This window comes from Epinephelus lanceolatus, chromosome 23 (assembly GCF_041903045.1).
Source record: "Epinephelus lanceolatus isolate andai-2023 chromosome 23, ASM4190304v1, whole genome shotgun sequence".
NCBI classification, from domain to species: domain Eukaryota; kingdom Metazoa; phylum Chordata; class Actinopteri; order Perciformes; family Serranidae; genus Epinephelus; species Epinephelus lanceolatus.
In genome coordinates, this window is record NC_135756.1 from 33,081,170 (window position 1) to 33,107,588 (window position 26,419).

Consider the following 26,419-nt stretch of genomic DNA (forward strand, 5'->3'; position numbering starts at 1 on the left):
AAATATAGATGAAATGAACGCAGAGTGCAGACAGCACTCCGCAGTCCATCTCCGTATCTAACAGTGAGCATGAATGAGCCCTTCAGTCTCTTGTTATTTAACAGGAAATAAGCAGCACTACTGTTAAATCAAACTTTCTTGGTGCATCCTTCTACCGCTACCTCTTCCAAACAATGTTTTGTGGCTGCCTCTGCAGTCTCCAGTTCACCTTTGCTCCTTACTTTACCAGTTTCTCTTATTTGCCTCTATCTCTGTCTCTGTAAACTCTTGAAGTAGACTTATACAATTCAAAATCAGCTCACCACAACTTGTGACGTCTGGAGCATATCCGCATCTATTTGCATCTTTCCATTGATTTTGTGTCTATTCATGGCTGAATCATTCCCTAGCTGTCTACTGATCCCTGGTCCATAGCTATTATTCTTTCTGATGACTACACAGATGTGGTGACATAATGGTGTTCCCTGCAACTTTCACATGTGATAACTGTCTTAGGCCACATACACACTGACACATATTCATTTAAAAACAGCGTTTTAAAATGAAACCCACCGTTTGTTTGGTTAGGGTTTTTTGGTTTTCCTTTATATAGGTTTATGGTGGCTTATTTATTTTACTGCCAAGAGTATATAAAATGTAAAATCTTTTTAATATTATCATGTATATTTAAGGCTTTGATTACTATGGTTTGCTTGGTGACACAAAATGATACAGGATTGAGAATGCATATATTAGAGATGCATCAATTGCCATTTTCCTGGCCCATTGCAATTTCCAGGTTTCTAAAGATCTGAGTTTTTTTTCTTCTTTTTTTTGGGTTACTATACCTCAAGCTATTTGGCGCCGATCGTTTTAGCATTTTCCCTTTACTTACAGAAACAGTACAACAGTTAGCAGTACCTATTCTATTATTATCAACTACCCCTGGGGTCTGCTAGTTATCTTGACTAATCAGTAAACTAGCAGACTAGGATAGGCCACCAATTTATATATTTTCTAATTTATTGCTGTTTTTTTGAGAACAGTCTTCATTTTGAAAATAATTAATAAAGATTTTGAGAGATTTTCTGTCCAGTTGCTTTTTTTTTCTCAGTATGATAGATGAGCAAATGTACACAGTACAATAACCGTCAATTTTAATATCACAGTATACCTTGAAACCATCATACCTTTGCAACCCTACACTGTTTGTTAGCCCTAGGTCACATCCTAAAATAAATATGCCTAAAAATGTATACCACATAATAACCATTCTATGCATGTACCTGCCAATATAAACAGGAAGCTGATTGTCTACTCTGCAGTTGGTTGCTCAGTTTCAAAGATACTTTGAAGATGGCCAAAAGTAAGATCAGAGATTTCTTTGCTTGTACTGACAATGAGATGGAACTGTTACTGAAAGTAACACCTGAGTATAAGGTGGTCAAGGCGACAGAAAACATATTGGGAGTCACTGCAAAGCTAATATGGCGACATATTAGAGTGAATGAAAACACAAAAGGTGTGTAGACCTAGCTTTAATGGCTTGACTTGTCAAGCTTTGACTGATAAGACCCAATCGTGAAGCGAACTTTGGTGTGTGCATCATCGTTTTCAAGAGTCTCCGATTCCACCCGTCCAGCCTAAAATGCAACCTGTGGGTTTTCCAACTAAAAACAGGGTCTGCAGCATTTTCAAAGGTCTATGTTTTAGGGGTTTCAAGTATTGTGGACACTAGGCGTAAACGTAGCAATACTTATGCATTTTAAAACAAAAATGTACTATTGTGGATGTAGCCTTAGTTTGGCTGAGCAACTAATGAGGACAGGTATTAAGACTGTTGAAATTGTTGTTGTTGTTTTTTCTTTGAGAGAAGAAAAAAAAAAAAGATCCTTGAGGCATGGAAAAAAGAGACCAGGTAGGCAGCAGTAGCTGAAACTTCAATGAGAAACTGTGCTATGTGCATGTGTAAAGTTGTAGCTTTCTGTTGGGTCATGTATTCACCCCACCCCACCCTGAGCACTGGAATGAAAGGGGTTTGAGGTTTTGTACAGGCCAGTAGTGGTGGGGCTGAGATAAAGCAGCCTATCAAAGTGGGAGAGCTAAATGACATTTTTATGGCTTGCAGCTCCTAGGGCCTCACAGCGCCTCCCAACTACCTCAGCCCTGTTCCCACACAGCCACAAATCAGAGCCGAGTTATGCATTCACACCAAGAAGTGGCCCGCACCAGTGAACAGAGGGAGGCTGGTGGATTCCTGGAGTGTGAGGGAATGCTGGGGGTGGGGGTCCTGTGTCATGTTGCACTCACTTATTACCATTCTGCTTTCACTCTCCCTCTGATGTAGGTGCTCACACCAACAACACAAAACAGCATCTAATTATCTGCTACATATGAACCGTCAGACACGGAGGGACTGCAGTTAACTTTGAAATTACTCACTAAGAATAACTCACGTCTCATCTCACCACTATTGTTGCAAAAGCCACTCCCATATTTACAGATGTGACTTTGTCCACAGTTCTAATCAGGCCCAACCTTAAGTAAAAACACCAGCACTAGTGTAAGCCTTAACTACTGGCGAAGTTACTGTTATAGCAACTATACAAATGTTCCAAGCCTCTGAGAAGTTTGACAAGAACCATCATTTAATTACTTGAAGCTGGTACACACAAGATACCCAAGCAAAAAGAAATAGAAGCAATAACCTATGTTTTCCTGACAAGGAACTCTAGTGGTCGAGTCAATTTTGACATGTCCGTCAGGACCAAAGTTGGAAGTACCGTGCTGTTCCCTCAACAAAGCATGCAACTTTGACACAGGAGACTGCTGGTTTTTTTTACTGTTTCCCAATGTCAGTTTTTCTCTTACTTCAACCAAGTAGTTCTCAGGTCTAAACTCATGTTTATGTAATGTAATCCATAACTTTGCAGATGACAAAGTATTAATTTTTGCAATGATCCTTTGTAAATGAACCATATTTGCAAACATACTTTGCCGTTCAGTTTGGAGGACAACACAATCAGATTAAACACGGTCATGTTCTTCCTTCAGCTCAGTGTGGTAGTACACAGCTTCACTATGTGGAATAGACTTTAACTCAGGACAACCTAGGTCAAACTTTCCAGCCCAGTCACCAGAAGGGAATGTTGGCATTGTACGTTTCTGCAAACCATGAATGTGTTCCATCTGTACATTTCATATGTATAATATCAATGTTTCTAATGTGACGTAGTTTATCAGCTTGCTTTGTCATAGCAAGGGGAAGGGATTGGTGGATGGCGTGACAAAAAGGCAAGACATGAAGCTGCAGACCACTGTTCGAGACCAACAAACAACAAAACCAGTTGTTTTTCAGCAACCCATCGCTGTTTTTCCTTCGGAGATAGTGCCACCAAATTTACACCGAATTTTCCTAACCAAAACCCATTGATTTTTGTGCTTAAACCAGCGATATTGGATAAAGCGAGATACCCCATTCAGCTCACTTCATGATTCAGTGACGTCAGCGCCACGCCCCTGTTGCGGCAGCTCTGAATGTATTGTCATCAATGAAGAAAATGAACTTGATCACAATTTATAGTCAATTCTTTTGCCCTATAGTCACTAAAGTAAATACTGGGTTCATTTTCCACAAGCCACACATCTTACCAACATTCTGACACTAAAGCTGCGAGGGAGAACAGGCTCTGATTGGAGGGAGAGCTAACCACGCCCACTTAGGAGACAGGAAGAGTAACCGTTTTCTTAACATTGGATAAGCCTACGGTGGGGTATCTCCTTTATCCAATATCTCTGCTTAAACCTAACTACATGTTAACCACAGCGTTGTTGAAATGTAAAGTTTCAATGTATCTGCTACATAACATAAAAATATAATGTAGCTTTGGTTTGCAGAACAACAATGCCAACACTTCTTCTGGCCAGTGGATTTTACTTTCATAGTTTTGATCATTGCAATAGTTTGAGGCATTTGTACATTTAAGGTTGGCTGTGACTCAGGAGGTAGAGCAAGTTTTCAGTAATGGCAGAGTTGTTGGTTTGATCCCCAACTCCAGCATTCTACATGCTAAATCATCCTTGGTCAAGATGCTCAATGCCAATTGCTTTTTATGGGTGGGCCAGCACCTTGCATTGTAGTTTGCTGTCATTGTGTGTGAATGCGAAGTAAATGTAAAGCACTTCGGATAAATGCTGTATATAAATGCGGTCCATTTAATGTTTTATTGACAATTGGATCTTAGGATAAAACATCACTGATAGCCATTAACTTCCTATGACCAGACAACCTGACAGGTTTTATACAAAATATTTCCCCTTTTTAGCCTCAGTGGGAACCTCAGGGAAGAAAAAAATGAAGCAAATGCAGAAGTGCCAAAAACTGCAGTTCCTCTAATGGCCACTTGAGGCTAGCTTCAAAATGTCCATCGACCTCCATGGTAAAATGCACAACTTTACAGCAGATATAAACATGTTTACAGTCAGGAACAAAAAAAAATATGGTTTTGGTCTCTATAACTAATTTCAACATTCATGACAAGTTAAGCATAATTAAGGGCATGGCCTCTTTGACTGACAGATGGGTGCTGTCCATTAACAAGTTGTAACCACAGCAACAACTCTGGTTAGGTAGGTAACATACCCAGATTCACAGAGTATGGGCGTAGCCATAGATGTCACTATCACAGTGTGTTTTCGGTTCATGAAAGTTAATTATAACATTATGATCCCCTAAAAAAGTCTTGTTCAGCATTTAGTTGTACTAAAAGCCCTCTAAGGAGTCAGATAATCAAATTTTCCCAGTAAGGTAGATTATGTTTTGTTGTAACGGTTTTAAGCCTGTTTTTTGCAAGAAAATATTAGCATTGAATTAGCATTATCACAGCTAACCATAGTTGTAAATGCACCATGCTAACCAAGCTAGCATCTAGCATTAGGTTAACACCCTCCACTCTCTCGTCTTGATATGCTCACTTTTGGTTCCAGTAATCCAAGATGGCAATGGCCAAAATGCCAAACTAAGGCCTCAAAACCAAGTTCACAAACCAATGGGTGACATTACGGTGGTCATGTTCATTACTAAGTCTATATTATAACCAAATTTCTCTTATTTGGTGAATGAGCAAACCAGGTTGAACACACCAGTAAAATCTGCAGTATGCTGAACCAGGCTACAAAAAACACACAACCACATCCATAGCTAAGGGACCAAATGATATTTTTTGCTATGGAAACCATTCAGTACCCCAGCAACTGAATTACAAACTCAGTTTATCTTGACTTGAAATCGACGGGCGAGCAATGTACGATAACATTTGTGTATATTGTGTATGTTATAGCTGACACTGTCCATACAAAGCATAAAGGTTACAGAAATCTGTTGAAATAAAAAATAGCATTATGTGCAATGAGGATTGCACATTTATGTATCCTTTAAGTGTGTAGCGTGTGTGTGTGTGTGTGCACAATCCTTATGATCCTACCTGAGCAAGCTTTTTCTGGACGACTTGCTGTGGCTGTAAGAGAGCAAAGGAGAGAGGTTAGTGCTGTTTCTCCACTTGCTATCATCATCAAGAAGTAAAACAGTTGTTTGCTGTCATTTAACAAAAATGTCACGTGAAATTTAGGCCTGACTGGTTCATGATACAACTGGAAATGAAAAAAGAATGTAACAGGGTTCATGTGGAATGCACAATTTATCTTGGTTCAGTCTAAAACAATGTACAGTAACTGCATCTGTGGTGATTGTTCATTTGAGAGTCAAGTGAGATCAGTGATCATCTAAAATCTGACATTGACACAGTTATGTACAAGCAATTCACCTCTACACAGGCCTATCTGGACCAGGCCCAGACCCCAGTCTTTAGGACCTGGGTAAGCAACCTGACTAGTACAGCTAAATTTTAGATCTTAGCCCGACGCAATACACAAAGTTACTTTTTTTTGCTTTTTTAATACATTTGACCATTAGCTCACCAAGCTAATTGAATACGATTGCTGTAGAATTTTGTGTATCTACTTGCAGCACATGAAACACGGCAAAGAGAAAGTCAGAAAGAAATTTCTTATTAAATCACTTTTGAAAAAAGTCAAACCCAAACCAGGTCCTGAGCTTGAGACTGTTTAAAGTATTGTCAGCCCATCTCCCTCCTCAAAGGATATGCTAGAGGATGCTAGAATTGATGTATCAAACCAGTAACACAATGCTGCCGCTGGCAAACATAACAGAAAATAAAAAAGGATGTAACAAGCTACAACCTAAAGCCACGCAGTCCAGTCCAGTTCTGTTCAGTTCGTTACACATTACAACAATTATTTTGACGTTTTCAATGTCAAAGTTGTGGATGATACCATCAGAGTGTTCCATTCTGTCCCATTGTAACCCCTCTGTTGAGGTACTGGGCACAGTGATCCGATACTTAAAGGTGGAGATAAAGTTGCTGCAGTCTGTTGAATGATCAAGAGTGAAATGTCACTCTTACTCGATGAGAACTCAAAGCACAAACTATATTTTTAAGTATCGCACCATCGGTTGTGACAAAAACTCTTGACATCCCGACCTGTACTTTTTTGTTCTGAAAATGTTGGCGGGCCACCTGATCCCATTAATGATCAGCGAGGTGGAGACGTACCTCTGCATTGGAGATGCACACAGATCTAGAGTTAAGGTACATGTCCGTACAGGTTATGCACAGATTCTAAGGGTACAATACCGAAACTTTTTAGTGAAAAAGCAGCTTAAGAATGTATTTCACTACTGGAGATGGTCTTTTCATAAAACTAGGTTGTCTATGCAGGAGAAAGATGAAAATAGTTATGAAATTGGTGCTACATGACCAAATGAAACAAGGTAAAAAAGACAGTGGCATTCGCTTTTGCTCAAGAGGTACAAAACCTACAACTACCAGAATGCACAGTGAACTACAGTTTATGTTTATGTCCATCCGGATTACATACCGGTTCTAAGAGTACTACACCAAAAATGAGTGAGTGGAAATGCGAGTGTCTTCAGCAATAAGAAAAGTGGAATTTATGGTCCTATTGATATCAATTACTGCATTTAAATGGGTTTACACACATAAACAATCAACCATTTTCTACTTTTTCTACTTTTTCTGAGTGGCCCAATTTAGAAAAATAGCTGCCATAGCCTCCTTCTGAATGTATGCCACTGCTTAAGAGAATTCAAACCCCACATACTTTTACACCACACCTGACTATCAGGTACATCAGTGTAAAGTGGGAATGACTACTGGATTGTCTGTTTAAGTTCCAGAAATTGTCAAACATAGTCAGTGCTCTCATTGGGTTTCTGGTCTTGTGAGTCTCTGATTCACACAACCTGAATGTGTTTGGGAAGAAGGACGCATAGAGTAGAGAAGAGAAACACACACACACACACACACACACACACACACAGAACATACACACAAAACACAGAATGGTCCCAGCAGGTTATTGTTATTCTACGCCTGCACATTGACTTTACCCAAATACAATACTGTGTTATACCAGAGATATTGGATAAAGCGAGATACCCCACTCAGCTCACTTCCTGATTCAGTGACGTCAGCGCCACACCCCCATAGGAGACTTGCGGCAGCTCTGAATGTATTGTCGTCACTGAGGAAAATGAACGTGATCACAATTTATGGTCAATTCTTTCGCCCTATAGTCACTAAAGTAAATACTGGGTTCATTTTCCACAAGCCACACATCTTACCAACATTCTGACACTAAAGCTGCATTTTTCATCCGCACAGATCAAGAGAAAGTTAACTTTGTTTGAGCCCTGTCCGTCTCAGAAAACAAGTTCTTGCGAGATCTCGTGATCTTGATAAACAGGCGGTAAAATCACAGTTAGCTTACAAACAGTTATTTACCGCTAGTAATAAATAAAAAATGCCCAAGCTTTGTGCAGCAATAGGCTGCAATAATAGGAAGAATGTATTTTCTAGGGATGCACCGAATATTCGGTAACCGAATATATTCGGCCGAATATTGCAAAAAAAACACACATTCGGTATTCAGTGGAATAAGTTAAAAGCAAGGCCAAATAATAGCAGCGTGTTTTGATAACGCAATCAAACAGCGTGCCATGAAGCACGGAGAAAAATGTCAGCAGTGTGGCAATCCGCCTGTCACCACACTTGCATTTGCGACTAAAAATAGTTTTGAGTGAGCAAAATAGGCTTAAATCATTCAGCACGCTGTGCGAGCAGCCTACAGATTTCAACCAGCAGCAGAAACAAAAGGTGAATCCCACCGATTGTGGGTTGAATGGGGGTCACAGACACAGACAGTAATGTATTCCTGTCAAATACGGCGGCCATCGGCTTACCGGCGACGGATAAGTCGGCTCCAGTAATATCCTCTTCTTGGCGTGTGGACTGCCCAGAAGTACCTGAACAGCCGAGCCAGCCGAACACAGGTATGTGACGTGTCAGAGGAGAAACGAGCCGTTCACGGCCCACAAACCTCACCACACTTTAGGGACTGTTCTTTACTTATGAAGGGGAGGAGGGTGGCTGTTTGATTCTTATTTTATTTATTCATTTTATTTTGATCCCCCCTATGTTCATCACTCATTGATGCTGTTTTTGAAGTATGAATAAGTCAATAAGTAATTTATTCCATTGAAATATCATTGATGTAGCCTATGATAGAAAAGTGATTTATCTTTTCATAAATGACAAAAGGCACATCTGCCTCATTTTCGCTGTGGTATTGTGATACTACTCAGAACCATGATATTTTCATTGGTATCGTACAGTGGGATCCAATTTTGGTACCGTGACAACACTAATCTGGAGGGGGTTCATCTGCAAAAACTAATGAAAAACTAAACAATGATATTCGGTATTCAGTACTTGGTACTCGGTATTCGGCCAAGCATTTAATATTATTCAGCTTCAGCCACAAATTTTCATTTTGGTGCATCCCTAGTATTTTCATTCCACCTGTTTCTCGTTCCGCAAACACAGACATCCACAGATCCTCTGTTCAACACAAGGTGGTGGGGGTGGGGGAAGGGGGGGGGGAGCTAACCACGCCCACTTAAGAGTAACTGTTTTCTTAACACTGGATAAGCCTACGGTGGGGTAACTCCTTTATCCAATATCTCTGGTTATACTGTTTTTTAGTAAATATTTGATCAAAGAACAACAGAATGCCAATCCTTGACATTTGACAGTTTTTGGTATAATTGTCAATGCTGTAAACCCCAATTCACTTACTCAACTTAAAATTTCTCTGGACAGGGCTTGCACTCAAACTTATAGTTTAGTACAATACAGTAACATATAAGTTTTGAGTCCACCAGACACAAAATAAATGTGTCACATGACCCTTGATTGACAAGATTTTTAGGTCAGTTTAACATCACTGGTTTTGTTGTTTGAGCATTGATTTCTGCCACACGAACATAAAAACAACAAGTACACATTTTACAACATCACTAATTTATGGTGCAACTTAACTCATGGTGCAAAATATCTTTTACCACAATATTAACTGTAACCCATTAGAACCATTGTAAAATACATAAACATTAATCAATGCGTAATGGGTAACACAAGCGATTTGGAACACATTTAAACGCAGTTTTCTTCGGCTTATGGCCTTAAACGCATAATCAGCAGACTTGGCGTGCTCACTCAAAAGTCTCAAAGAGTAATTGGGTCCGAACGGACGTATTTCAGCACATAGCCGTCCTCAACGCATCCATTTGACTGCTGCTGTGCAATCCACTATATTAAAAGTATTGCGTGCTGTCGGGTTTTTCTACTTTGCTTAAACACATAGGCCTCTAGTTTCCCAGAGCGGCGCGGGTGGCGCAGGGTGGCGCAGGGTGGCGAACCCCGCGCAGAGCTAGTTTCCAAGGCACGCTCAGTTTGGTAGTTTGGCAGACCGAGGTGCGCTGAGATGGGTGTGGCGGCTCAGCAGGGGGAGGTGTCGACAGATCCAGCTCAGCACAGTGACAGTTTCGTGCCAAAAGGCTTCACCGAAGGTGCGCTAAAAGCTCGCCAGCTGAAACCAGGTCTACTGTCAGCGCAGGCGGAGCGCAGCCGGTGTAAGTCGAAGTTTGGCTGACCGGCAGACAGTGCGCACACATCACCAAAACCTCACAGGCAGGTTTCCAGAATGTCAGGCATTAACAATGCAATAAATACCCAAAAAAAACACTATTCAATGCAACTATCTGCAATCAGCACATAAATGTATCTCTATATCGACTGGCACCGTTTGGCACGTTTGGCACGCGTAATGGAAACCCAACCTGATTTGATTAACACAGCTGCAAACTAATGAGTTCACATCCCTCTCAGCCAACCACAAACAGCCACAGCATCAGATAGGGAGTATATATTCAGCATCTGTCATCTTAGAAAAGTCAAAAGAAAAGAAACAGAGTGAGACTGCGAGAGAGAAAGAGAGAGCGCACGCGCACTAGAGAAATGCAACATTGATTTACAATTGTGGTGACCTCCTCCCAGGCTACCTTTGCACCATCAGCCCGTGGAGGTCTGCTCACAGTTCCGTATATTCGGACAATGCGAGCTTGGACCTCCTGGACTAAAACATCAGTTTCCTCCTGGGAGAAGTTTGGCCGTCTGACGCTGCTGCTCTCTTCTGCCATGGCGAATTGAGTGAACTCTCATTACGCCTTCGCGTGGCGCATTTAAGGGCAAGGAGAGGGGCTCATTTGATTGGTGTGATGTGAATTGGCTGTGTAAAACCCACTCCACGCCTTCTCTCCTCCCTATTTCCGACTTGCGCAGGTAGGAGGGACAGGGGTGGGAAAGAGGAGTAGCTGCGCCAGCGCGTACGGTGTGCCAAACTTGCAAAATCTGCCTGGCCACACCCAATTGGCGAAGCGCAGGTGCGCTGCGCCTCCGCCTCTCCCGGTCTGCGAAACTAGAGGCCATAACCTCACTGGGAAACTTCACCCATTTAGCCTCAATACGCCACAATATGTTCCATGTACAATGATTTTTTTTTTTTTTTTATTGGCCTTAAACTACTAAGGCAAAATTGGTGAGACTTGATGAGATCATTTTTTGTGTCATTTTGACAATTTGGGGCATTTGTGAAGATTTCACATTAAAATTTTGTGTCATGGATAGATTGGGACTGACAGTTATATTAGTTGAGTGCTGAGGTCAGATACCCAGACGGATCTGAACCTGCCTTCAGCCTGGTCAGTAACAATGTCATTAAACAGTTTAATGATTATAGGCAAAAAGCCAAACAGAAGCAGCAGCACACCACAGGGGGATTTTGGTCATGCTAGATGATGCATATAGAGGATGCAGTTGCCTCTCACACTTCCAAATCATGCCTCACTATGGCTGTGTGGAAAACTTATATGGATAGCGATCATTCTCAGTAAAGTCACATGTAGAAACTCTATCAATAGAAAATGTTAGGAATTCATAATGAAGTTATATTAGCTGATATATTATCCACCAAATTGTCTGTAAGATTTTGAATGGAACATGTCTGTGCTTGCATGTCTTGATATAGAAATAGCACAGACAGCTGCTTTGGCATGTACTTCTGACCTGATTCAAGCATCATGCAAGATACACCCTCTACTACAGCTCTCCTCCCACTTTGGCATCGTGGTATCACCAAATAACAAATGGAAAGGGGTGGGGGGAAAAAACGCTAAGGACATACTAACATTACATATGAATTTGCAGCTACCCCTGATGTTTCAGAGGATTCTCCAACACATTTGTATTTTCAAATCTTTTTAGGCCCTCCAAAGGTGCAGGACAATATGTAGATTCAACCTGGGTTTGCATTTGACTGAGGTTTGATGTTGGCCTTAAATAGCACACACAACTGTGTGGTAAAAGTGATTCTGAACAAGCTCACAACTGCACAGGAAGTAGCTCTGGACTAGAGCTGAACAGCTGAGCACTCCATTAGCTCTGAGAATGTAAAAAGAAAAAGCAGAGTCCCTGGTGCTCATAAGCCAGACCAGCTGCTGGCCCTAAGAAGAGAGTACCATGTCCCTAACACCCCCTACACACACACACACACACACACACACACACACACAGAAAAATCAGCTCAAACAGCTGGTGTTTTCTGTGCCAGCTCTGGCTGGAATGTCAGTAGGCTCAAACACAGTAATGGAGTCCATGTCAACACCGGATGGGTCCTGCATAAGGAATGCAAGCAGCAGTGAAGGAAGAATTTGGAAACTGGTGCACTCAGAAAGAAGGACCCTCTGAATACTGCCAGGCTTCTGAAAAACGCCATGAGCACTTTCCCTCATTTGTTGTTGGGCAGGTGGGTGCTCAACCACTACTACCAAGAACTCCCTCTGACCCCCTCACACTCTGCCTGCAGCAGATGTCCTGCTTCTGCACTTGACTGTTCATCTATTCTGTTGCATGTAAGGCTTTAAAATCACATGTGTTTTGTATTACTTCACCCCATTAGAAATATAAATATTGCATTCTCTGTGAAACAGTTTTATTTTTTGAAGGTAAAATGTAAAGAACCTACATTTTTTGCATGCTGTTACTTAAAATTAGAATTGCCATCCTGCTTTTGTATGCCTGTGTGTACCTGTTAACTTTCTCTTACAGTTTACATCCAGGTCTGTGAAAACATGAGGCCCGTTTCCACTGAAGAAGTTCCTGGTACTATTTGGGGGGCAGGAACTACTACAGGATCGTCCTCTTGCTCGGCCCTCTCAACCGCCGTGTCTCCACTGAGAGAGCAGAGTAGGAGGAAGGTTCCTGTAAAGTTACCGGGCTCTGGATGTGACGTAATCGTTGTGCGACCATTTTGACCGGGGCGACGTAGGGACGCCGTTAGCCGATAGCGGTGTCTGTAATAACTCACTTAATGGCCCGTGAAAAAAATATTTTTTTCCAGCGGATGTCTTAGTTACAACATGATTGAGCTAACTGGAGTAGTTTCATGTCGTATCCGACAACGGGAGGCTTTTAACAGATGACGTCCTGATGTTAGCTTTGCTGCTGCTGTTAGGTGATGCTTTCTAGACATCGTGACTTCCCATAACTGAATAAATACCACACATATCAACACAAAACTGCTTTGCTAGCTCAATCATGTTGTAACTAAGATATCTGCTGGAAAAAATATTTTTTTCACGGGCCATTTAGTGAGTTTTTTTTAGATGGCGGCGGAAGCTATATGAACGAGCTAACCCTCGTCTGCTGAGTTTTAAAAATGCCGGCTATTTTGTTGCTTTCTGTTGTCGTCACATCCCTCCTTGAGTATATCCAATCAGCACCAAGTAATCCCCAAGCCCCAGCCAGGAGTCTTTCGGGGCCGTTCTGAGTACCTACCCCGAGGCAGGGACTTGTTTAGCCCCTGTAAAAGTTCCAGAACTCTGTCCTTTGGGGATGGTTCCTGCGGTGGAGACACGCACCAACGGCCCCGGCCCCGGCCCCGTAAAATTACCCCGAAGTTCCTGCGGTGGAAACGGGCCTTATATGAACGAGCTAACCCTCGTCTGCTGAGTTTTAAAAATGCCGGCTATTTTGTTGCTTTCTGTTGTCGTCACATCCCTCCTTGAGTATATCCAATCAGCACCAAGTAATCCCCAAGCCCCAGCCAGGACTCTCTCGGGGCCGTTCTGAGTACCTACCCCGAGGCAGGGACTTGTTTAGCCCCTGTAAAAGTTCCGGAACTCTGTCCTTCGGGGGTGGTTCCTGCGGTGGAGACACGCACCAACGGCCCCGGCCCCGGCCCCATAAAATTACCCCGAAGTTCCTGCGGTGGAAACGGGCCTATGGATACTTCCCACACAATATCCCCCCCCGACAACACAGAAGATCTATACAATCAGCACAGTTCCAAGGTGGACACCCTAAATGAGTGTCACCAAAAATACAGTAGTATCTGACCAAATGCCTCCCCTTCTGTCTGAGATATGACATTGAATAGTGGCAAAAAAAGTGTTTATGCAGAATATTATGATGTCACAGTGAAGCTGACCTAGGGCTGGGCGATAAATCGATTTTATCGATTAATTAGAATTTGCAGTTTAGGCCGATTCGTTTTAATGAAAATCGAGTTTCTATTTAAAATCCACCACCGCCGCGCTTGATACACAAACAACATGGCAGCGAGCGGGGAAGAACTCCTTCTCAAGAAAGGGAACGAGTTCTTCAGCGCTTTTGTGTGCTCACCTGTGTCTGTGTCTGTGCTCACCTGTGTGTGTGTGTGTGTGTGTGTGTGTGTGTGTGTGTGTGTGTGTGTGTGCGCGCATCAGGGCCAAACTCCACCATGCACAACACAGAGAGCAGAGGAGGATTTTAGACGCGCACCGTGTAGGGACATAAATGACATGCCGTTGTGTAAATAAGATGAATAAGTGTTACCAACGCCAAGCTGGCAGACCCCCGAACCATAGTAAAGGGACCTCTGAAGACCATTCGCTCCTTTAGCTTGTGTTAGCTCGTTGTGGCAACAACACATAAACAACGGGACTTCATCTGCGTTAAAGAATGGCACTTCATTTTCAGCACTGCAGGGATGATGCACAGCCTCTCTCATCAGTGTCCGACTTTTACATAGAGGGAAATAACTCAAAAACAGCATGCAGAACTGCGTAGGCTTCTTCACTGTGGCTGCTCGATGTAAACAACATAGCACATGCCTCACTTTCTTCCTGGGGCGCATCCGTCTGCCGTCACACACCACACCCGGCGCACTAACGTCTCATAACTCCTACAACAACTACACACATACACAGCTCCACACACACACACACACCCAAGCCACACACATCAGGCTCAGCCTGTAACATAAGGCTATTTAGTTTGTTTAATAAAAGGACAAGGTATAGACCTGTTCTATAGGAAAGGTAACCTTAAATGACTTCTGTTGTGATCCAGTATGATGGTAGGGGAAACACTGCTGTATGATAAGAAAGGGGTCCGGTGGAAAGCGATCACAGATGCAGTCGCAATGTATATTGCAAGAGATGTGGTGCCCATATATAGGCTACCGTGGAAAAGCTGGGGTTTATTCACATGCTGAAAGTTTTGGACCCAGGTATGTGCTACCAGGACTCAAATATATATATTTTTTTAACTAGGAGGGGAAAAAATCGATTTAAATCGTGAATCGAATTTTTTGTGAAAAAATCGGAGATTTTTTTTTTAGGCCATATCGCCCAGCCCTAAGCTGACCTTTGACCTTTTAAACATAATCATTCATTTGTGTGATGTTTTGTCATACTCAGTGCAAGAATTCTTGAGTTATGGCCAAAAACGTGTTTTGTGAGGTCACACTGACCTTGATCTTTGACTGTCAACCACCAAATTCAAATCATTTTATTTTTCAGTCCAAGGGAACGTTTGTGCCAATTTGAAGAAATTCCCTCAAGGTGTTCTTGAGATATTGCGTTTACAAGAATGAGACAGATGAGGTCACATAGACTTGACCTTTGACCTATAACCACCAAAATCAAATCAGTTCATTGCTGAGTCCAAGTGAATGTTTGTGCCAAATCTGAAGAAATTCCCTCAAGGCATTCTTGAGATAACGCATTCACAAGAATGAGACAGACAAGGTGACCATGACCTTGACCTTTGACCACCAAAAATGAATCAGATCATCGTTGTGTCCAAGTGGACCCTGTGCCAAATCTGAAGAAAGTCCCTTGAGGCGTTCTTGAGATATCATGTTCACAGGGATGGGACAGGCAGATGGACGGATGGACGGACAGATGGACAACCCGAAAACATCATGCCATGGTTATCGCCTGTGCAGAGGCATAACAAAAACCCCAAAATGACCAAAAATCTGGATCTTGACACGTTTATCTAAACATGAGGTGGTAAGACATCTGACTGGTTTTGATTGAGAGCACCAAATTTGATGTCCTCCCTCCCAAAATTTAAAATAACCTAAAAACTAAGAACCTAATTTTCTCTTTATAACTAACACACTGCTCACCTGATCATCACTGGTTTGGTTTAAAAAATATTTTCATATCAATTTAAGAAACAACAGGCAAACAACTGAATGATTTTAATTACCATAAAGACAAAAGATGATGAATCTTTTATGTTTACAGTCCAACAATAAAATCTACTGCAGTACATCTGGGATGAAGTATTCCAAAATAACCATCAGTGAAACCCAATCCCTTTAAGTACAGAAGCCACTCCTGCTAGTAGAGCCTCTCCCCCCACACTACCGCAAATGAGACCCCTCTGCCTCTATACCACAAAAGAGAAATGGCAGCATTGTCTTTCACAGGCTCGAGCAGCTCTTTGATGTTGCCTGAGCCTAACTCTATGAATCACTTGTAGGCTCAGCTGCTCTACCCTACAACTGATTTGGAGGAGCAGCTTAAGGCATAGCGTGAGGGCAGCGTGGGCAGCTTCAACCACTCCAAGGTATGCTAGGTAAGTAGGAGTAAGTAGGAGCCCTATGGTGGGGACCCCATCTCTGCTGGCTGAAACCCAATCCCTCCGCTTTCTCCAAGAATGCAGCGCTCCAGGCTCTCCACTCCACAACCACCCAGCAGCCTCTTTCCAGAAGTCTTCCTCTGATCAGAGATCAAAGAGAGCTCTGCTGAGCACCTTGTACAGGCCACCATTCACAAAAGCCCCACCTATCAGCTCTCTCTGCAGCACCACAGCAGCTGTCCTCATCACTTTCCACTATGTCTGTTACTTTACTGGTTCTCCAACTGGTCACAGAAATGCCGCAGTCATGTCATCACTTCCAGTGTGTTCAAATAAATATAGATATGTGCAGCATTTTAAATTGTAGGCTGTTCTTGAGACAAAGTGTAGACAGCTTGATGTAATCACTTTTCTCTGGTCCAGGAGACTGCCTTGAAACCAGAATCACTTCCTATTATTTCTGCAAGAGAAGGAGGCAAAGTCTAAAGGAAGCTGAGCAAGCTTTAGGGCTGGGTCTTGGTACTTGATACCTTTTAGGTATCGACCAAAACAACACAGTACCAAGTAATGTCGAAACTTCTTCAGTCAAACAATACCTGCATTCCATTGTTTTTGTACCCTGATCAGGAAATTGATCCAACAGTGCTTTCACACCTGACATTTTTGGTTCAGCTCAACTGAACTCTGATGCTGACAAAACAAGACCTCAGCATGACTTGCTGTCAGTCTGTTTAACCTCATGTTTACGCCTCAGAGTTTGTTTGTAAAAAGTCATTCTGAACATGAACTGGAGCAGAGCTAAAAGGCAACAATGTCAAATAAATGGAGCTAAGTGCTCTAACGGGAGACGCACAGGTGTTTCAGGGGTGTTTTTCAGTGTGTATCTCATGGAACAGATTTGCTTCTATTTTAAACATTCCAGCTGTCGTCACAGGCCATGTAATGGCTTGTGTTTCACTCGCTATATGTGTGTTAATGTGACCCAAAGTGTATTTTCACACTTCAAGTCTATTTTTTCCATTTTATACACAGTGATTGTGTGCTGGACTCCTGAGTGCTGCCAAGACATGGGTGGCCTACACTCCTGAACGCATCGACACAGACACAGGACTGAGACTGCTGCTGCTGTTCTGCTAATGTGCTGCATTGTTAGTTACTGAGCAACACAAAAAAAGTTCAGCATGAATAAGGTGTTCAACCTGTTCAATCATCCAAGCTTTTCAGTGGAAGAACCTTTAAATATCTGAAGTGACTGAGAGGTCTATGGTTGGCTGTTGTAAAGTGTCTTTGTGATCCATTGTTGTTTGTGCTATCAGCTGATGCTGAAACTAATGGGACCACAGACTCAGATCTTCATTAAGTGCTATACATTACAAAATACCACAAACATCATCTTAATTTACTACAGCTTTGGTTTCTGTTTTTTAATTTTTTATGTTGTGTGCCTAATCAACCCTGTCTCAGAGAAACCTAGAAATGATGTTTGTTTTGAGGATGCACAAAATTAAGAAGAAGAACAAGATATACTTTATGAATCCTGGCAGGGAAATTAATTTTTTTTTCCCACTCTGTTGTCATATACACAAAGGCCTGAAATACACACACATGCACAAACATGACGTGTGCATGCATTAAATGGAGAGATGTCAGGTTGAGGGGGCTGCCTTGGACAGGTAACCCCTGCAGTTGGGGGTTCAGTGCCTTGTTAAAAGGCACCTCGCCAGTGCCTCTCCTGCAACCAGTCCATGCTTCTTGCTTGGTCCATTGCAGGGATTTGAGTCAGCGACCCTCCAGTTCCCAAGCCAAGTCCCTCTGGACTAAGCTACCACTGCCCTTCCACTATCAGCTGCAAATCGGTTTTGGATGATATTCGTCTCATTGACTGCCATCGGCCTATTGGCAAACAAGATGACATTCACCGATGGCAGTGGTCAACGTTTTGTGTTGTGTAACATCAGTTTTGTGCAGGCTAAAAAGCAGGGCTCCAGACTAAATGCAACTTGTCATGCCAGGGACAATAGAAAACGTGTGTGGGACAAACAGAGATCTTCCCCTGGACAAAAGAACACAGTAAACTTACTATTGACATAACAGGAGATGCACCCTATTGTTTCCCTGATAATTCTACATTGTCAACAACAAATCTGTGTTGAAATCAGCAGAAGGAGAGCTAGTCACCATTAGCTGTAAGCTGTAAGCTGTTAGCTGTTAGCAGCCTGTGGCTGGAACTAACAGCAAACAGAGGTTGCATTACATTTCATTATGGTGTGTTCAAGCTTTCTTTGATAAAAATGAGTAGTTGTTTGAAGGAGAAATTTGTTGATGTTTCACAGCAATATGATGTATTATATATATATATATATATATATATATATATATATATATACAGTACAGGCCAAAAGTTTGGACACACCTTCTCATTCAATGCGTTTTCTTTATTTTCATGACTATTTACATTGTAGATTCTCACTGAAGGCATCAAAACTATGAATGAACACATGTGGAGTTATGTACTTAACAAAAAAAGGTGAAATAACTGAAAACATGTTTTATATTCTAGTTTCTTCAAAATAGCCACCCTTTGCTCTGATTACTGCTTTGCACACTCTTGGCATTCTCTCCATGAGCTTCAAGAGGTAGTCACCTGAAATGGTTTCCACTTCACAGGTGTGCCTTATCAGGGTTAATTAGTGGAATTTCTTGCTTTATCAATGGGGTTGGGACCATCAGTTGTGTTGTGCAGAAGTCAGGTTAATACACAGCCGACAGCCCTATTGGACAACTGGTAAAATTCATATTATGGCAAGAACCAATCAGCTAACTAAAGAGAAACGAGTGGCCATCATTACTTTAAGAAATGAAGGTCAGTCAGTCTGGAAAATTGCAAAAACTTTAAATGTGTCCCCAAGTGGAGTCGCAAAAACCATCAAGCGCTACAACGAAACTGGCACACATGAGGACCGACCCAGGAAAGGAAGACCAAGAGTCACCTCTGCTTCTGAGGATAAGTTCATCCGAGTCACCAGCCTCAGAAATCGCAAGTTAACAGCAGCTCAGATCAGAGACCAGATGAATGCCACACAGAGTTCTAGCAGCAGACCCATCTCTAGAACAACTGTTAAGAGGAGACTGCGCCAATCAGGCCTTCATGGTCAAATAGCTGCTAGGAAACCACTGCTAAGGAGAGGCAACAAGCAGAAGAGATTTGTTTGGGCCAAGAAACACAAGGAATGGACATTAGACCAGTGGAAATCTGTGCTTTGGTCTGATGAGTCCAAATTTGAGATCTTTGGTTCCAACCGCCGTGTCTTTGTGAGATGCAGAAAAGGTGAACGGATGGATTCCAAATGCCTGGTTCCCACTGTGAAGCATGGAGGAGGAGGTGTGATGGTGTGGGGGTGTTTTGCTGGTGACACTGTTGGGGATTTATTTAAAACTGAAGGCACACTGAACCAGCATGGCTACCACAGCATCCTGCAGCGACATGCCATCCCATCCGGTTTGCGTTTAGTTGGACTATCATTTATTTTTCAACAGGACAATGACCCCAAACACACCTCCAGGCTGTGTAAGGGCTATTTGACCAAGAAGGAGAGTGATGGAGTGCTGCGGCAGATGACCTGGCCTCCACAGTCACCGGACCTGAACCCAATTGAGATGGTTTGGGGTGAGCTGGACCGCAGAGTGAAGGCAAAGGGGCCAACAAGTGCTAAACACCTCTGGGAACTCCTTCAAGACTGTTGGAAAACCATTTCAGGTGACTACCTCTTGAAGCTCATGGAGAGAATGCCAAGAGTGTGCAAAGCAGTAATCAGAGCAAAGGGTGGCTATCTTGAAGAAACTAGAATATAAAACATGTTTTCAGTTATTTCACCTTTTTTTGTTAAGTACATAACTCCACATGTGTTCATTCATAGTTTTGATGCCTTCAGTGAGAATCTACAATGTAAATAGTCATGAAAATAAAGAAAACGCATTGAATGAGAAGGTGTGTCCAAACTTTTGGCCTGTACTGTATATATATATATACACATACATATATATATATAATTGTTTCCCTGATAATTCTAGCACAAACATGACGTGTGCATGCACATGAACAGCAACAACAAAAAAACTGCTTTAAAAGCCTTTTCATATATATATATATATATATATATATATATATATATGAAAAGGCTTTTAAAGCATTTTTTTATTGTTGCTGTTCATGTGAAAGAGCGATATTTTAAAGGTTGTTTAGTAAATGTGTGCGATTGAATTTGTGCTCATTCAAAAGTAGTGTAATAAAAGGCTGAATGACTTTAAGAAAGTTCAGGGGGTTTTTTATAATGAAGATTTCTTTGTTTGACTGGCACAAATGGGGGAATGAATAACAACAAAAACAAAATAAATAAATAATAATACTAATAATAATAATAAAACATCAGTATCAGTTATCTGCAAAATTGTTACTTTAATCACCAGTATCAGCCCAGAATTTCACAATCAGTGCATCCCTAGTTTGTATATTACTGCATTTTAAATTTAATTTACAATCAGGTTGTGGTGACATGTAACTGCTGCCTGCATTATGTTAAGAGATACAGTAACATTTATTATGGTTACAGTAACATTTAAGACTGCCTTTTTTGGCAGAAAACAAATGAAATACGCTGTCAGTGAACATTTTGCTGATACGTTCAGTACCAACAAATTTGCAACTTGCCAAGCATGTTTATTAGCAACATTTCCTCATAATGAAAATAAAATGTTTCCTTCAATTCCTTTCAAGAATTTGTTATTTCATATTAGTTATATATAAACTAGGAGACAGAGCTGGCCTTATCTTCCTAATTGCATGTATAGTATGTATGTGTGTGTGTGTGTGTGTGTGTGTGTGTGTGTGTGTGTGTGTGTGTGAAGTGCATTTGTTCCCCCTCTGCTGTCCTTGCAGTCTGAGTGTTAATTATACCATAAGATAGGTGCTGCTGCTGTTTGCTCTGGTTAACCGTTACTGGGCCTGCTAACCTTTGGACCTCCTTTGAAGCCAAATGGATAATTTGACCAACCTTCCCTCCACAAACTCAAGTCTGCATGGACGAAAAGTCTCTCCTGAGATATGCCTCAAATGAAACGCTGTGTAGAGAATGAGGCTGTTAAAACCCTGGAATGTTCACCATTTAAATTGTTAAAATGTAACTTTGCCTACTAGAGCACTTAGGTAGGTAAACATTTGACTTATCTGGCAGGTTTGTAAAACACTTGGGAATTCACAGACTGCTGGAGTGAACTGTCAGTCTGGGAAACTATGGAGGCTACACTGTGTCACTACATTTTTTAATACTTTAAAGTGGTTAATTATGATCCATTCATCAACTGATACATTTCAACAAAAGAATAAAGCATGAAGTGATTCATCAAATGTACATTAAACTGATGATTTTTAGAACTAATTATTGGTAAGAGCAACCAAATGCACCAATTATTTCATGCTGTTGTGATAAAAGGAGCTTTAGGTAACTGTCCATCCGTACACAGTTGGATGATGCAACATTTTGGTTTTTCAGACTAAAATATCTCAACAATGGATTGATAGCCATCTCGGCCTGTCACAATAATTACATGATTGACTTATTGTACAATATATGGACATGACCTCAATCATTTTGCTGACCTCCATATTGTCCATTGTGTTTACACGCATGTTTGTTTACATAAGAATGTCACCAACAATTTAGCCAACTTGATGTCAGAATAAACAGCAGGGTTCCCCAACCATTATAAGACCTGGCTCCCTGGCTTTCCATCCCCGGGAGCCAGCTCCAGTGCATCGCATGGATTATGGAGGTAACTGTGTGGTGCTCCTGTCTATTAATTACAAGAGGCATCACTTGGTTTTGTTTTTGCTGGCCAAATTTTGCATTAAGTAATTTTGGTCTACTATAAAGGAACTATAATTTTATACATACTTTATTGTACATATTTTTTCATGTTCCAAGCCCAATGTCTCAGTATTGATAAGAGTTAAAAGTCCATTGCTCTTTGAAAAGATGGACTTGCATTATTATTAGAGATGTTCAATAATATTGGCTCTTCATCGATATCAACCAATATTGGCTTTGAAATTAACTATCAGAATTGGCTAGCATGCTTTTTCTTATTTTTAACAATGAATGAATATGACATACGTTGAAAAGCATTCTATTTCATGTCTCCATCTGCTGGTGGGCCATCACAATAACAGTATGCATGCATAATATGATGTTAATTCCACTACAGAAGAGACTTGATGATCAATAAACATTAGGTAGGGAAAAAAGTGGATGTATCAATAGCAGTATCGGTTATCGGCTAAATAAGTTGCTATATATCAGCATGTCAGATCTAAGCAATAAGTCCAGTATTGTGTATAATTATGCTATTATATAATCATTGTATCAGTGGCATAAAATTGTCTCAAAATGACAATGACATTATTTATCGAAATTATTTCTGAAGCGATTTATTGACCAACAAAAGTAGTTATTGTGACAGACCTCTTGCCATCAGAATTTGTAAAGACATCCACAGTCTGGATTTTGGTCACCAACTTACCTTACCACCATGTTAAACCAACATTTCCAATCGTATGTAACTTGCAGTTAGAAAAGCCAATGATACTAACTGAATGCCCTTATGCTCCTTTAATTCAGATGACCTCATAAACCCTCCTCTAGGATCAACCTCAGGACAAGCTGAAAGCTTTTTTTTCACATAATATCTCATTTCTCTGAGCAAGTTCATCCTCTCAAAAGATACAATCTTGGCCTTCAGCCTAACTTAACAGTTTTTGCACCGCTAGTCATAAGATTCAAAAGGTCTTCCTTTTGTCCATATGCACACTCCCCCAATCTCTCACCCACATGAGCATGCTTTCTATTTCTCTCTCTTGTTCTTTGTTTCTTTCTTTCAAGAAAAAACTTTGGTAGGCCTTGAACTTGACCCTGTGAGACTGCAATACATGAGTCCTCAACCAGATTCAGGCTTGAGGTTTCAGAGAGAAGCAAATAATATTAAATCTTGGTAGTCATCGACACTCACATGTTTTCTGTGGGAGAGTCTGATTACAGCTTGTTATTGCCTGGCTGTCTCCAGATCAGGCACTCTAACTTGTTCAAACATGCGGGTCTTCCTCTAAAGATTATAGTATTGTATGTAAAAGGTTATGAGGAAGTTCTCCTGTTGACTCAATCACTGCTTAACCCCAGAAAGCACACAGAACAAAGCAATCCAAGACAAGAGAACAAACCTTCAACTGACTTGTGCATTATACCTAGACATCAGTGCAACCCAGTAGCTTTCCTCCTGAACAGCCATCATTATCCTGGATAAAAGCCATATGTTGTGATGCCATATGAAGTGATGGAAATAAACCAGGGATCTCACAGCTACAGCCCCCCCCCCCCCCCCCCCCCCCCATCCGAGCGAATGCCCCACCAGAGTTATGAATTGCACCTATCAGGGTCCAACTAAATCCAGCGATTAGTGGGAATTTGCCGAAGGGCCCTTTGTACAGGAGAAAAATGTCTGTCGTTGCAAGGAATGTGGAAAATTCCTAGCAGACAAGCAGGCTTTTGTTGGTAGGGTTTTGGGGGGTGCTCTGAAAGGAAAGAAAGGCGCAGACAAATTGGATCGGCTCCATTTAGGAGCCTCTGCTGTTTGAAGTGAAATCTGTTCCCAGAGTATCTCAAAGGAAGAGAGGAAATGCAATATGTCTGCTCAGATTTCACAAATATTTATCTGCTTCTTGTTTGTTGCATTGATTTTTGCATTTATAGAATTTTAAAAAACTATTTTTAGGTCTTGCTAAGCTTAGATTGTGTTGAGCAGTCTTTAGTGTCTTGGAACCATCTGATGCAAATGCATGTGGCTGTTTCCCAGCGTGCATGCGGGGCTGCTTTGAAACAGGAAGGACTCTATGCATGGCACTCAGCTCTGCCTTGTTTTAACAGAGCGTTGCAGATGTTATGAATTAACCTGTCGGACCTGGAACAGCTCACTTCCTGCCTCATAATAGTGGTAGCAGAAATACTGTAATGACATAAATGTCCATATCTATTTAAGGAATTTGAAAGAAGTGCATTGTGAAAGGAAGAGGGAAAAATCCAAGCCATCGCTACACAAACAGCCAGGACACCACAGGACAGCCATGTAACTTCCTGTGTAAAACAAACAGTGAATGAGGGGTACTCTGAGTAAGTGCTCTCCTTCTCTGACTGCACTGCAAACATGCATCTGAAAATTTTTGAGCAGGTTTGCAGGAACTCAGATTGTAATTTTTAGCAGCTTTAAGTGGTTCTTCCATTTTGGAATAAAATCATTTAACTTAACACTGCCTGTCCAGATATATATTGTGTCTGACATATGATGATGGTAATGACCTAAACTTCTGCCAGAGGGAATCCTGAGGGAGCCCGAAAGTCAACAAGCCAATTTATTTATTTTGTTGTGTATTTGTTTTGTATATTTTCCAGCAAAAAAGTAATGTACATTCAAGGTAGCAACACATTACACAAAATACATATTTTCACTATCTAAAGAAGTTTACGTTACATTATATGTGTGCATGTAAACCCTCTCGCTAGCAATTCAAACAATTTCACAGGTTTGCCATTGTGGTCTTCACTGCTCATGCTAAAGCTGGATTTATAATTCTACGTTGAATCAACACTGTACCTATGGCGTGGGCTTTGCTTAATGCCAGTGGTTCCCAACTTTTTTCCTTAAGGGTCCCTTTTTCTGTAACTGAGTGTCATGATGATTCCTGACTTTCATGTAAATACACTATGATACGTGCTTGTTAATGTTGCTAAGCAACCTCAGATGCAACCTGCCGCCGCATTCTTTAAAGCTGGCACAGAAAAGGCAGAAGAATAGCACCCAGTGCCTGACTTCGTGTTTTCCAGGCTGGTAACGATGCTGCATGTGTACGGCCCCTTGAACCCCTTAAAATCAAGTTGGCCTTGCGACCCTCTGTGAAATTTTGCGGGCTCTAGTGGGGGTCAGGACCCCAAGGTTGAGAACTAGTGCCCTACACCATTGACTACACCCTAGACAAGAATCATTTCTCTCAATTGAACAAAGCTTTTATATACTATTTTTTCACAGATGAGAAACAATAAATTGTGAAGTGAAATAGCATTTAAAGTCTTGTGTGTCATTTATTCTTGGCTTCATTGGAGAAAAGGAAGTTGGCTGGCTGCTAGGCTAATTTATACAATGGCAAATGTCAATGGCTTGTGCTAAAAACGTTAGCATGTTGCATACATACATGGGGAAAACGTGTCTAGTATAAGACAATTGTTGTGTCTGTGTACCTTCTGAGCTATAGGCCTGATGGAACCAAATTTTGTGAAGTTACATTTGTTAACTGTTGCTGTTTTCCCAGCTTCATATGATCGAAGGAAAAGCCCATTTGCCATTTTTTTATCAGTTGTATCAGGTTCAATCCATAGTTATCTTAAACAAAGCTAAATATACAATTTGACAAGAGAAAACAAAAAACAAGACAAACAAAAAGACAAAACAACAACAACAAACAAACAGACCAAACTATATACATGGGGGGTATCAATTAAATTGCATTAAAGAAAAACATTTAAGGCTTTACAAATTTCAAATGTTTTCATTGCTTTACTACTCTTCATTCCATGTATTGTTTCAATATAGCATCTCATATCTCTTTTTCAATTTGTTGTACTTGTGGTATCATTTTAGTCCATTTGCATTCATGAATGTAAAATTTTCCATTTAAAATAAAGAGGTTCCAAATACTGTCAACTGTTCTGTCGTTGAAATTTGTGAGTTAAAATGAAGTCAAGTTTTGTTATGTTACCTTTGTAAATGTTGCTGTTGTCCCTGGCTTTATATGATCGATAGCTGTCAGGCTAATTCATACAATGTAAATGTCACAGGCTTATGCTAATAATGTTAGCATGTTGTATTTGTAGGGAAAACATGTCTAGTATAACACAACCATTTTGTCGATGAAACTTGTGAGTTATAAT

General features: G+C 41.1%; 1 protein-coding gene across 1 annotated transcript in view; it reads right to left on the bottom strand.

Moving 5' to 3' along the window:
* The window catches only part of hmga2 (high mobility group AT-hook 2), a 65,403-nt gene that overhangs the window by 11,698 nt on the left and 27,286 nt on the right, over positions 1 to 26,419 (bottom strand). The window contains exon 4 of the mRNA XM_033614854.2: positions 5,463 to 5,495. Coding sequence (XP_033470745.1) covers positions 5,463 to 5,495 — 33 coding nt within the window. The remainder of the gene's footprint in view (positions 1 to 5,462; positions 5,496 to 26,419) is intronic.